Source organism: Rhinoderma darwinii, chromosome 5, assembly GCF_050947455.1.
Source record: "Rhinoderma darwinii isolate aRhiDar2 chromosome 5, aRhiDar2.hap1, whole genome shotgun sequence".
Classification (NCBI taxonomy): domain Eukaryota; kingdom Metazoa; phylum Chordata; class Amphibia; order Anura; family Rhinodermatidae; genus Rhinoderma; species Rhinoderma darwinii.
In genome coordinates, this window is record NC_134691.1 from 27325724 (window position 1) to 27339984 (window position 14261).

The 14261-nt window shown below is 39.6% G+C and overlaps 1 protein-coding gene across 2 annotated transcripts in view; it reads right to left on the reverse strand.

Annotated features, from left to right (window-relative positions):
* COL14A1 (collagen type XIV alpha 1 chain) overlaps positions 1-14261 on the reverse strand; it is a 170216-nt gene that overhangs the window by 8640 nt on the left and 147315 nt on the right. For both annotated transcript variants that reach the window (XM_075825783.1, XM_075825781.1), the window contains 3 exons: positions 6789-6824; positions 3678-3744; positions 1635-1823 (listed from right to left, as the gene is read on the reverse strand). In XM_075825783.1, coding sequence (XP_075681898.1) covers positions 1635-1823; positions 3678-3744; positions 6789-6824 — 292 coding nt within the window. The remainder of the gene's footprint in view (positions 1-1634; positions 1824-3677; positions 3745-6788; positions 6825-14261) is intronic.

Here is a 14261-nt window from a genome sequence, read left to right on the forward strand (position 1 = left end):
CTACACGGCGGTTATTCAGATGAATATCGGTTCATGTAATACATGGACGGCTTGAGTCCGCCAGAACGGGAGATGCTTTTATAGTCAGAAGTGTAAGATGTAATGGCTGCTCAGGTCAGTGGCACCCACAGAATATATTTATTTACATGGGAAGCCAATTATCCTGGAAGTGTAAGATGGATTCACAGCAACAAGGGGAACTGAGGAACTACCATGGAAATGCCACCATAGATGGGTTCCAACCAAGGGTTCAACGGTGTTCAAAACCAAGGGCCCATTGTAGAAGTGCAACACAAATCTACCAAAATGTGCACCACCGGCCACAACAGATACTTTTATCTTTTATATGTTGTAGGTTTTGTTTTCAAAATTCTTTGTAAAACAATTGAAAATTTTTGTAAATTTATAATTGTGTAATTTCAACATAGAGAAGAAGTAATGGGGCTCAGGGAGATCTACAGACAGTGGAAACCTCAAATCTCAACAATTATAAGGTCTCTTGAGTTGATTATTAACGCGTGCGGTCAAACTTTTCCATACACCTCAGGTCAGTCATGATAGGTTTACAGGAATCATGTCGCGTGAAGCAAATTGTTTCCACTTATCTGATGAAAAAACTCCAGTTGGAATTCCAGTACATTCATGTGGCCACTTTGCGCATCCACAAAAATGTTCAGTGCAGCATGTGATCACTTATCAAATCTACCCCCCCCCCCCCAGTCATGCTTCACCAACACGTGAGGGACATCTCACCACCTGAGTTTGAGAAACACTAATCTACAGCGCAATCACTTCATGGGTCAGCGGACAGACAGATCTGGACAACACTAACTTATTGTCGGATCCCATAACTCAAGCTGAGTATGAGGGGTCCTACTGTTGGGGGCTCTTGTAATCAACTATTATCGATGAGGGAATCACCACAAGTAAAATATGTATTGGAGGTCCATTAAAACAATGGGCATGTATTGGCTTGGAAACCAATTGCACAAGATCTGGCTCTCAACCTAAGCTGGTAGAGAAGCTCAACATGCCCCTAAAGGCCATATAATAAAAGGTTGTCCAAAATAGGCTGCCCCTTAAATACAGTTTAATAATCTGTTACCGCAGTCAATAGACCATCACTCTAGAGCTGGTCCTACAATTATCCTTAGATACATTATGTCTCTGTATACTCCATTTAGTCCAGTGCTGCAATCACATTTCTATAGGTTTCCCATGAGCTCTCCAGCCGGTTAACCTCATATCTGCCCCTGGCTTCTTCAGTGTCTGTGGCCAGTTTAGTATTTACACCAGGCACTGATGTAGTTAAAAAAAACTTTTCCTCTCAAGTTCAGTATCAGTATGCAGTGAGTTACAGGATCTCTTTTGAGAACTTAGGGGTGTGTCTGACAGCATGTTGCTGACAGAATCCTTGTGGAAACCAGTAGAATTTTGAAAGTAGTTCTGGATGTGACTGGAGAAAGGGACATCAGAACAATAAAAAAAGCAATGCATTTGCAAAGTTACTCAGTATTACATGTAGTTTCACTCTCAGCATTTCTCCACCAAATGTTAAACCCATACTTCACCCCCATCCAACCTAACACAACTATATTTTTAGGTAGAATTTTTGATGTCATAACAGAATTTACCTCGTTCTCCTGGTGTTCCTGGGCTTCCAGGATTGCCAGGAAATCCTGATACTCCAGGTGATCCCTGTTCTCCAGGTGGTCCTGAAGGACCTTGTCTTCCAGGTTGCCCTGGTGGTCCTGGGAGACTTCTAACTGATACAGACTGACTTGGTATTTGGTTCAGTAAGGAATTAAATCTTGCCATGTGACCTACAAAAAAGGACAAAGGTTAAACGATCTCACTTGTCAATATTGCACATTAGCAATACAAGAACTGTACTTCTGCACTGGTACTCTGAACATATGCAGTGGTGTAGCTCTAGGGGTCGCAACGGTCGCAATTTTGACCGGGCCCCTAAACCTGGGGGGCCCTCAAGGCCCCCATAGCCACACAGCGCTCACCGCGCTGGTACTGTTTCCTGAATGCTGGAGCAAGGAGCTGGCTCGTGAGTGGCTCGGCACAGGCAGACGCGATGTAGTGACGTCATCGCCTGTCTGTGCCGAGCCACTCACATCACAGACTGGAGGAGAAGCATCCTCCACCCGTCGTTTGAACGGGGGTAAGTAAGTAATTATGTTATTACTTTTCTATTAGGCACTATGGGGCATTATACTGGGTAGGGAAGGGGGTCTGATATGGTGGCTGCTATAGGAGCATTTACTATATGGGGCGGCATTATACTGGATGGACAGCTATGGGGGCATTATACTGTATGGGGGCATTATACTATATGGGGGTATTGTACTATATGGGAGCATTATACGGAATGGGGGCATTATACTGTGGGGACAGTTATGGGGGCAGTATACTGTAAGGGGGCATTATACTGTGGGGACAGCAATGGGGGCATTATACTGTGGGGGGCAGATATTGGAGGCATTATACTGTGTGGGGGCAGCTATGGAGAGCATTATACTGTGTGGAAGCAGCTATGGGGGCATTATACTGTGGGGGCAGCTATGAGGTATTATGCTGAATGGGGCAGCTATGGGGCATTATGCTGTATGGGGGAATTTGTTTGGGCATTTTACTGCATGGGGCATCTGAGTGGGCATTATACCATTATACTGTATGGGGCATCTGTGTGGGCATTATACTGTATGGGGCATCTGTGTGGGCATTATACTTTATGGGGGCATTATACTGTATGGTGGCAGCTATGGGGGCATTATACTGTGTGGGCTGAACCGGGTGTGTATGAGTGGGGATTGGGTGGGATTAGAGGCGTGGCTTAAAATAAAAAAAATTGCCAGTGCGTGGCACATCGATTGTCCATAAAAGTATATCACAGTCTACAGGTGGGGGGGGGGGGGTCTGTTTAGCACTGTATGGGGAGGTATAGCAATGTCTATAGGGGGGCTGTATAGCACTGTATGGGGAGGTTGTATAGAACTGTCTACAGGGGGGGCTGTATAGCACTGTCTACAGGGGGGGCTGTATAGCACTGTCTACAGGGGGGGCTGTATAGCACTGTCTACAGGGGGGGGCTGTATAGCACTGTCTACAGGGGGGGGCTGTATAGCACTGTCTACAGGGGGGGCTGTATAGCACTGTCTACGGGGGGGCTGTATAGCACTGTCTACGGGGGGGGCTGTATAGCACTGTCTATAGCGGGGGCTGTATAGCACTGTCTACAGCGGGGGCTGTATAGCACTGTCTACAGCGGGGGCTGTATAGCACTGTCTAAAGGAGGGGCTGTATGGCACTATTTACAGGGGGCACTATTTACAAGACCAGGCTGTGTGTGGCACCCAAGGGAGGGGGGACCCAGTCAAAATTTTACTATGGGGCCCAGTGTTTCCTAGTTACGCTCCTGCACATATGGCATTTGTTTGGAGAGTGGTTTCATCTAGTCTCTAGTCAACAATGATATCAGAGGTAGGTGAAGGTGACTGTTGGTTTGGGATAAATTGCACAACTGGTACAAGATTAGTCTAAATACAAGACCATAATAGTCACCGTGGTATCACCCTTTGACTTGGCCCACCACTGCCTAAGCCAGGTACAAGGTCATCGCCGTCCAAAAGGTACCAACTCCTTAAGCAGAGGTTTGAGATACTCACTCTGGATGATCTGCTCACACACCTGCCGAGCAATGACCCGCACCATGTTCTGTGATTGGGTGTCACCCTGTAATAAGACAAATATAATGTCTCTGTTCTTGAGTGTATGATTACTACACCACATTGTTATCAACAGAGTGCCCCAACACAGTGTCCAATCACTGCTGACAGTGTCAGACCGTGTAATGACTCCCCCTATTGACATGGGGAATGGTAACTTCCAGTTGTTATTATATTCATACATTTCCAGAAGGAATAACAGAGGAACATTCCTATGATCCTGGGTTGTTATTTCATGGTCAATACAAGTATTTATTAACCCCGTAGTGACCAGCCTATTTTAGGCCTTAATGATCAAGCAATTTTTTTCTTTATTCTATAGTCGCATTCAAACAACAATAACTTTTATTTATTTTTTTCGTCGACATTACTGTATGAGGACGTGTTTTTTGCGAGATTAGTTGTAATTTTTAATGCCACCATTTTGGGGTACATATAATTTTTTGATCAACTTTTATTAACTTTTGTGCAGGGGAATAGAAAAAAACCTGAAATTCCACCATTATTCTATGCATTTTAAATTGACGCCGTTCATAGTAAATAACATGTTAACCTTTATGGGTCGTTACGATTATGGCGATACCACATATGTAGAGTTTTTTTTATCTTTTACGACTTTTGCACAATAAAAACTCTTTTTAACTAAAATTATTTGTTTTTGCATCGTCGCTTTCCAAGAGCCGTAACTTTTTATTTTTCCGTCAATGTAGTGACATGAGGGCTTGTTTTTTGCGGGACGAGACGTAGTTTTCATTGGTACATGGGACTTATTGATTAACTTCTATTATGACTTTTTTATGGGACAATGGAAAAAAACTAGCAATTTCACTCTTGTTTTTTGAGGTTTTTTTTCACGGCGTTCACCTTGCAGATTAAATGACATGTTAACTTTATTGTTTGGGTCGTTACGGTTGTGGCAGTAACATATATGTGTACCTTTATTTCTTTTTTACACTTTTACTTAGTAATACCACCTTTTATGGAAAAACAATTATTTTTTTGTACTAATATTTATTAATAATTTTTATATAGCATTAATTACTTATTTTTTCAGTCACTCCAGGGAACTTCACTATGCGATCTTTACTACACCACACATGAGAGCTGACAGATCCTCTATACTACACCACACAGGAGAGCTGACAGATCCTCTATACTACACCACACAGGAGAGCTGACAACTCCTCTATACTACACCACACAGGGGAGCTGACAGATCCTCTATACTACACCACACAGGAGAACTGACAGATCCTCTATACTACACCACACAGGAGAGCTAATGTGTCCTCTATACTACACCACACAGGAGAGCTGACAGATCCTCTATACTACACCACACAGGAGAGCTGACAGATCCTCTATATTACACCACACAGGAGAGCTGACAGATCCACTATAATACACCACACAGGAGAGCTGACAGATCCTCTATACTACACCACACAGGAGAGCTGACAGATCCTCTATACTACACCACACAGGAGAGCTGACAGATCCTCTATACTACACCACACAGGAGAGCTGAAAGATCCTCTATACTACACCACACAGGAGAGCTGACAGATCCTCTATACTGCTCCACACAGGAGAGCTGACAGCTCCTCTATACTACACCACACAGGAGAGCTGACAGCTCCTCTATACAACACCACAAAGGAGAGGTGACAGATCCTCTATACAACTCCACACAGGTGAACTGACAGATCCTCTATACTACACTACACAGGAGAGCTGACAGCTCCTCTATATTACACCACACAGGAGAGCTGACAGCTCCTCTATGCTACACCACACAGGAGAGATGACCGATCCTCTATACTTCACCACACAGGAGAGCTGACAGATCCTCTATACTACACCACACAGGAGTGCTGACAGCTCCTCTATACGACACCACACAGGAGAGCTGACAGATCCTCTATACTACACCACACAGGAAAGCTGACAGCTCCTCTATACTACACCACACAGGAGAGCTGACAGATCCTCTATACTACACCACACAGGAGAACTGACAGCTCCTCTATACTACACCACACAGGAGAGCTGACAGCTCCTCTATACTACGCCACACAGGAGAGCTGACAGCTCCTCTATACTACACCACACTGTAGAGCTGACAGCTCCTCTATACTACACCACACAGGAGAGCTGACAGCTCCTCTATACTACACCACACAGGAGAGCTGACAGATCCTCTATACTACACCACACAGGAGAACTGACAGCTCCTCTATACTATACCACACAGGAGAACTGACAGCTCCTCTATACTACACCACACAGGAGAGCTGACAGCTCCTCTATACTACAACACACAGGAGAACGGACACCTCCTCTATACTACACCACACAGGAGAGCAGACAGCTCCTCTATACTACACCACACAGGAGAACTGACAGATCCTCTATACTACACCACACAGGAGAGCTGACAGCTCCTCTATACTACACCACACAGGAGAGCTGACAGCTCCTCTATACTACACCACACAGGAGAGCTGATAGATCCTCTATGCTACACCACACAGGAGAGCTGACAGATCCTCTATACTGCACCACACAGGAGAGCTGACAGATCCTCTATACTACACCACACAGGAGAGCTGACAGATCCTCTATACTACACCACACAGGAGAGCTGACAGATCCTCTATACTACACCACACAGGAGAGCTGACAGCTCCTCTATATTACACCACACAGGAGAGCTGACAGCTCCTCTATGCTACACCACACAGGAGAGCTGACAGATCCTCTATACTACACCACACAGGAGAGCTGACAGATCCTCTATACTACACCACACAGGAGAGCTGACAGCTCCTCTATACTACACCACACAGGAGAGCATTTATATATATATATATATATATATATATATATATATATATATATATAAATACATATACACACACAGACATACAGACACACACACACACACACACACACACACACACACACACACACACACACTCTTTTTACCCATATTGTGCTGCTGCATGTACAGAGAAATTTACATTGATAACATATATAGGCACTACTTACTCTTTCTCCTCTTTCCCCTTTTTGACCTGGAGAACCCTGAAATAAAATAAGAAAGGAAATAATTATTATTAGTTCTGTAAATAAGATAAATAGTCCCGTGGATTCTGTTCTGTGTATTAAAAAGGAATAATTCTAAACAGGATAATAGCAGATTTCCATCATCTTGCACAGAAGGTTCTCAGTTAACAATTGTGCAGTTAAAGTTAAGCTCCATTTTTTAACACCATATCCTATTTAGGTCTGAATTTCTGTGCAGATTAATTTAATAATATATCTTTATTGCGGTCGTAGCTCAGGTTCTCGAATACATAGCCCCAGATCGTCAGCAAAGATATTGCAGTTAAATGACAAAAAAATATCCGTCTGCAGTCACCACTAGGAGGAGATTACTGTATACTGTTTTATTACTGAATTCAATGTATAAACTGTATGCCCCTAGTGGCGGAACCCTTTCACAACGGTGAGAAACGGAAACCATTAGCAAAGTATCCATTACCATTGAGATCAATGGTGATGCAAACGGAAGCTATGGTTTCCGTTTGCCTTTCCGTTGAGCGGTTCCCCCGATGGAAAGCTCCAACGGAACCGCTCACCGTAAAGACAACGCTGATGTGAACAGGCCCTAAAACAAAGCGGCAGAAGCGATTGGGTGAGAGAGCTGAGCTGCTTTATTTCTGATCGGCTTTCCTCGGAAAGCTGAGCAATTGGCGTATGGGCCCGATAGAAAGTCTATGAGCCCGTATACCAACTGCTTGGCTTTCCAAGAAAAGCCGATAAGAAACTAAGCGGCTTAACGCTTTTACCGCTTTGTTTTAGCGATTGGTGGGAGGTCTCAGTGCTTGGAGCCCCACCGATCAAAACTTCTGACATGTCACTATGACATGTCAGAAGTTTTTGGACTCATGCTTATATATTAGGGGATTATAATAATTCCTTAATAAACGTTTATAATTGGAATTGCCTCTTAAAGGACAATTCCACATTTAATCTAAATTCACGCTGTCTCTGGTAACCAGAATCTTTGGGAAGGGTTAACGAGTGTCAAATGCTATGAGCTCCATTTGTGGTTCCTTGGTGGTTTGTCACTTTCTTTCCATCACTTGATTTCAGAAGTGGAGAGAGCTTTCCACGTCTGAGCAGGAGACCTACCCTATGCTGACATATACTGAAAGAATCGGACACGTTGACATGGCATTCTGAGTTGGAAGTTGGACCATGGAAAATCTTTGAAACGCACCTATCTTTACAAAAAAGGAAAATCCTTAGGCAGATGTATATTAGATGCAGCGCAGCCAGTATTTTGGGGGTCTTTTTTACAACCTTGTGCCATTTTAAAAAGCATTTTGTCTCTCTCCATGTCAGCTGAATGGATGGACTCATCCTGATGTGCTTCTAGTTTTGTGGTCAGCACTATGAGCCAATCAGAGGTCTTTTCATTTCTGCCTTCCCTCATCTCTCATAGTATTCAGACTCATAGACTTAGAGAGAGAAACTGCAGCCGCACCTCCCTCCACCCCCTCCTTCCCTGTATAGTGTCTACTGCTTCACATTAGATGGATTTTTTGGGTGACTTTCTGAACATTTACAGGGAGAGAAGGGGGAACTAAAGGCTACAAAGTTTCATATATTTACATATTCTACTGGTTAAGGCAAAGAAAAATTAAAACGATAGGTACAAATAAATCTGTGTTTTTTTTCTCACTAATAACAGTAGAAATTACATCGATATACAGTACCGGATATTTAGCTCAGTAGTCTGTAGGCACAGCTTGTCTGGCGCCTTAGACTCTGCCCTTCATTTAGGCCCCGCCTTATGTTATGAATGGCTTTAAAATGTTTGTCTTCAGCCTCTCTGTCCTTGTTCTCCTCTCCCACAATACTCTGGTCACCTAATTAACATATCATTGCACACAATGTAGTCATATGCAAATGATCCCTTTTTCAGGGGCCCTTCCCCTAGGGTTGCCTGTAGGCAGAGGCCTACTGGCCCTGTCTTTCTATAAATACATAAGACTTGCACCTTGAGAAAAACTTCTTGTAAAGCAACACGCAAGAATACCAGTGCTGCCCCCACGTAGGATTTGTCCCAGTCAGCGCATATCGCACTAGTTTATATTTTATATATTTTTTTCATTCATTATGATGTGTGTTGTACATGATCTTATATCCAAACATCATGGCTCCATCCAGCAGTTGCTTCATGTCATGATTATCATTTTCTGGAATGTTTTATTTAGAATAATTACCCTGACAAGATGTTAGTGAAATATCCATAGAAACATTATAAGGAGCCGGGCAGATGGTTTCCCTCAGGTTTTTAACAGCACAAATGTCTGTTAAGTTCAGGGTATGGAATAAAAAATAATCTTAGGTCATCTCATATTATCATGTTATAGTCATTAAGGGTTTATGTTTGGGTATTTAAAAGGCATTTCCTAATCACCAAATAATCTCCTATCTATACAGACCTATGTGTCTCCATGGTAACAGACAACAAACTCCTGAGTAGTCTGATCCTGCTGCCAAACTCCCATGCATCTGTCCCCAACGTTTTCCTACTGAATGTAGGAAACAAATGGAGGGAACTACGCAGGGTTTGTTTGTAGCCTGCTATGAGACACCTTGGTGTGCATAGGAGATGTATACAGAAAAAAAGTAGGGGATTTTTAATCAAGAATATTTGCAAAGCTACAAAAGTAGGGGACGGACTTTTACTATGGGACGTGGATGTAGCTCAGGATCAGTATTAGAAAATGTTTATATTTACAAAAATATATTTACAAATTTATGACATAACCGAAGGGTATGCCATAAATATCTGATAGGTGGGGATCCGGACCTATCTGGAGAATGTTGATCCCCCGCCTCCCGTTTTCCCAGACAAGATGGCTGCATCCAACCAGAGACTAAATGGCGATGGCAGTGCATATGCAAGCTTGCTGAGCCCTTCTTTAAATCCCATAGGCCTTAGTTGGCCATACACTTTAGATGTATGTAGGCAAAAATCCGTAGATTTCGGCCGACCATCTAATGTGTAAGGCGGTGTCCCGACTCTCACTCAACGGCAAATGTGGAGGGAGATAAGGGTCGGGCATGATGAATTTCAACATGCCTGACCCTTTTGTTCGTTATTAGATAAGCCGCTGCCAGACGGGTAAAAGGCTGGGTTCCCACCGCGCAGATGACGCGGCTTTTTCCCTGAGAACACATGCACATTCAGCCAAGCCGAGCGTGCAGGTGTAAGGTTATGGCAACCCTTGTATATCTGACCTTCCCTGCATATCACATCTAACCTAATACCCTGAAGTTAATCCCGGACAGCTCATAATTATTGATATAATTTAGGTGATAATGATTTGTGATGGCACACTGTCCCTTTAAATTTATATTTTTCAGTGTAGTGATCCTGCATTAAACAGAATAAAGTACCTGCCCCCCCCCCCCCCCCCCCAGGCACTAGTAAAACAATGGAATATTATGAGCGTAGCTTTGACAGCCGAGTGCTGGGACAATGTACAGATACGTTCCCCGGTAATGTCAGTCTCAGGCAATTTCCTGGCGGGCACCTCCCACTGCGCGGCTCCAGGTATTTCATATTTACATAAGTCTAATGAAAGCTGGAAAAACACAGCCCCATTTATTATATTCCAGACTACAATATGAAGAGTCCCGATGTCAACGCTGCTGTTATAAGAAGTAACACCCGTGTCGGGGGCTATTCTGGAATATTCCATAAATTCACTGTGAATAGAAGACATCTTTATCCGCAGTAAAATTCCAATGATCCGCCGATCTTTGAGTCGGGAGATGGCAGGTTATTAGTTTTTGTGGACTGTTAAAAAGGTTTCCTGTCTTAAAGTTGAATTCCTGTATAATGAAACATACAACTTTCTAATATAGCTTGTACTTTACTATATTCAGAATTTATGCTTGTTGTCAGTGAATGGGGACATTCCTGTATACATTCCAAGGTTTAAAACTCCTACAGACCAAATTCTTATCACAACTTTGGGTTTGCTACTAGGTATTTAGAGGAAGCAATCAATTGTGAGCTAAACAGCCGGGACACCAGCTTACACTTACTGACAACAAGCAGAGATCTTGAAGATTGAAACAGAAAGCTTATTACAAGGTTGGAGAAGTTTTTGTTTCACAGTAAACATTTTTTTATATAAGAATTGAAACCCCCTTTAATATCTATCTATCTATCTATCTATCTATCTATCTATCTATCTATCTATCTATCTATCTATCTATCTATCTATCTATCTAATATCTATCTATCTATCTATCTAATATCTATCTATCTATCTATCTATCTATCTATCTATCTATCTATCTATCTATCTATCTATCTATCTATCTATCTATCATCTATCTATCTATCTATCTATCTATCTATCTATCTATCTATCTATCTATCTATCTATCTATCTATCTATCTATCTATCTATCTATCTCTCATATCTATCTATCTCATATCTATTATAACCTATATATATATATATACTCTTAGCCAATTCATTAGATTCAAGATTTCACATAATCCATATATATTAAACCGAAAAAAAATCTCGACATAATAATAATGTATCAAAATATATTTATTTGCACTTTATTACACATCAATAAATAAAGACATACAAAAATAACCCCCCTCCCAAGTATATACTATAGACATATAAAATAAATTAAAATAAAGCCAGGTTCACATAGTACAATATGAAAAATATATATATAGAAAAATAATAATTCCTCCCAAAAGGATCACATCCAAGGTAGAGTGATAGCTATACCATATATATAAGTGTAAACTGACAGGTCCCTCAATTCAATAGGATAAAGGCAATCAAGCAAATAACAAGGGAGACCAGATCAGAAAAGGGCTATAAAGGATAGGAAGTAGAACACAATACCTGTAAAGGACATGACACTGGGAGGATAGGACACCTGGACACCAAGCACCTCGACGCGCGTTTCGCAACCTTCGTCAGGAGGTGTCTCTGACGAAGGTTGCGAAAGGCGCGTCGAGGTGCTTGGTGTCCAGGTGTCCTATCCTCCCAGTTTATTTTAATTTATTTTATATGTCTATAGTATATACTTGGGAGGGGGGTTATTTTTGTATGTCTTTATTTATTGATGTGTAATAAAGTGCAAATAAATATATTTTGATACATTATTATTATGTCGAGATTTTTTTTCGGTTTAATAAAATCTCATATCTATCTATCTATCTATCTATCTATCTATCTATCTATCTATCTATCTATCTATCTATCTATCTATCTATCTATCTATCTATCTCATATATATCTATCTCATATCTATCTATCTATCTATCTCATATCTATCTATCTCATATCTATCTATCTCATATCTATCTATCTCATATCTATCTATCTCATATCTATCTATCTATCTATCTATCTATCTATCTATCTATCTATCTATCTATCTATCTATCTATCTATCTATCTCATATCTATCTATCTATCTATCTATCTATCTATCTATCTCATATCTATCTATCTATCTATCTATCTATCTATCTATCTATCTATCTATCTATCTATCTATCTATCTATCTATCTATCTATCTCATATCTATCTATCTATCTATCTATCTATCTATCTATCTATCTATCTATCTATCTATCTATCTATCTATCTATCTATCTATCTATCTATCTATCTATCTATCTATCTATCTCTATCTATCTCATATCTATCTATCTCATATCTATCTATCTATCTATCTATCTATCTATCTATCTATCTATCTATCTATCTATCTATCTATCTATCTATCTATCTATCTATCTCATATATATCTATCTCCTATCTATCTATCTCATATCTATCTATCTATCTATCTATCTATCTATCTATCTATCTATCTATCTATCTATCTATCTATCTCATATATATCTATCTCATATCTATCTATCTATCTATCTATCTATCTATCTATCTATCTATCTATCTATCTATCTATCTATCTATCTATCTATCTCATATATATCTATCTCATATCTATCTATCTATCTATCTATCTATCTCATATCTATCTATCTATCTATCTCATATCTATCTATCTATCTATCTATCTATCTATCTATCTATCTATCTATCTATCTATCTATCTATCTATCTCATATCTATCTATTTATCTCATATCTATCTATTTATCTCATATCTATCTATCTATCTATCTATCTATCTATCTATCTATCTATCTATCTATCTATCTATCTATCTATCTATCTCATATCTATCTATCTATCTCATATCTATCTATCTATCTCATATCTATCTATCTATCTATCTATCTATCTATCTATCTCATATCTATCTATCTATCTATCTATCTATCTATCTATCTATCTATCTATCTATCTATCTATCTATCTATCTATCTATCTATCTATCTATCTCATATCTATCTATCTATCTCATATCTATCTATCTATCTCATATCTATCTATCTATCTCATATCTATCTATCTATCTCATATCTATCTATCTATCTATCTCATATCTATCTCATATCTATCTCATATCTATCTATCTATCTATCTATCTATCTATCTATCTATCTATCTATCTATCTATCTATCTATCTATCTATCTATCTATCTATCTATCTATCTATCTATCTATCTCATATCTATCTATCTCATATCTATCTATCTATCTATCTATCTATCTATCTATCTATCTATCTATCTATCTATCTATCTATCTATCTATCTATCTATCTATCTATCTCATATCTATCTATCTATCTATCTATCTATCTATCTATCTATCTAATATCTATCTATCTAATATCTATCTATCTAATATCTATCTATCTATCATCTATCTATCTATCTATCTATCTATCTATCTATCTATCTATCTATCTATCTATCTATCTATCTATCTATCTCTCATATCTATCTATCTCATATCTATTATAACCTATATATATATATATACTCTTAGCCAATTCATTAGATTCAAGATTTCACATAATCCATATATATTAAACCGAAAAAAAATCTCGACATAATAATAATGTATCAAAATATATTTATTTGCACTTTATTACACATCAATAAATAAAGACATACAAAAATAACCCCCCTCCCAAGTATATACTATAGACATATAAAATAAATTAAAATAAAGCCAGGTTCACATAGTACAATATGAAAAATATATATATAGAAAAATAATAATTCCTCCCAAAAGGATCACATCCAAGGTAGAGTGATAGCTATACCATATATATAAGTGTAAACTGACAGGTCCCTCAATTCAATAGGATAAAGGCAATCAAGCAAATAACAAGGGAGACCAGATCAGAAAAGGGCTATAAAGGATAGGAAGTAGAACACAATACCTGTAAAGGACATGACACTGGGAGGATAGGACACCTGGACACCAAGCACCTCGACGCGCGTTTCGCAACCTTCGTCAGGAGGTGTC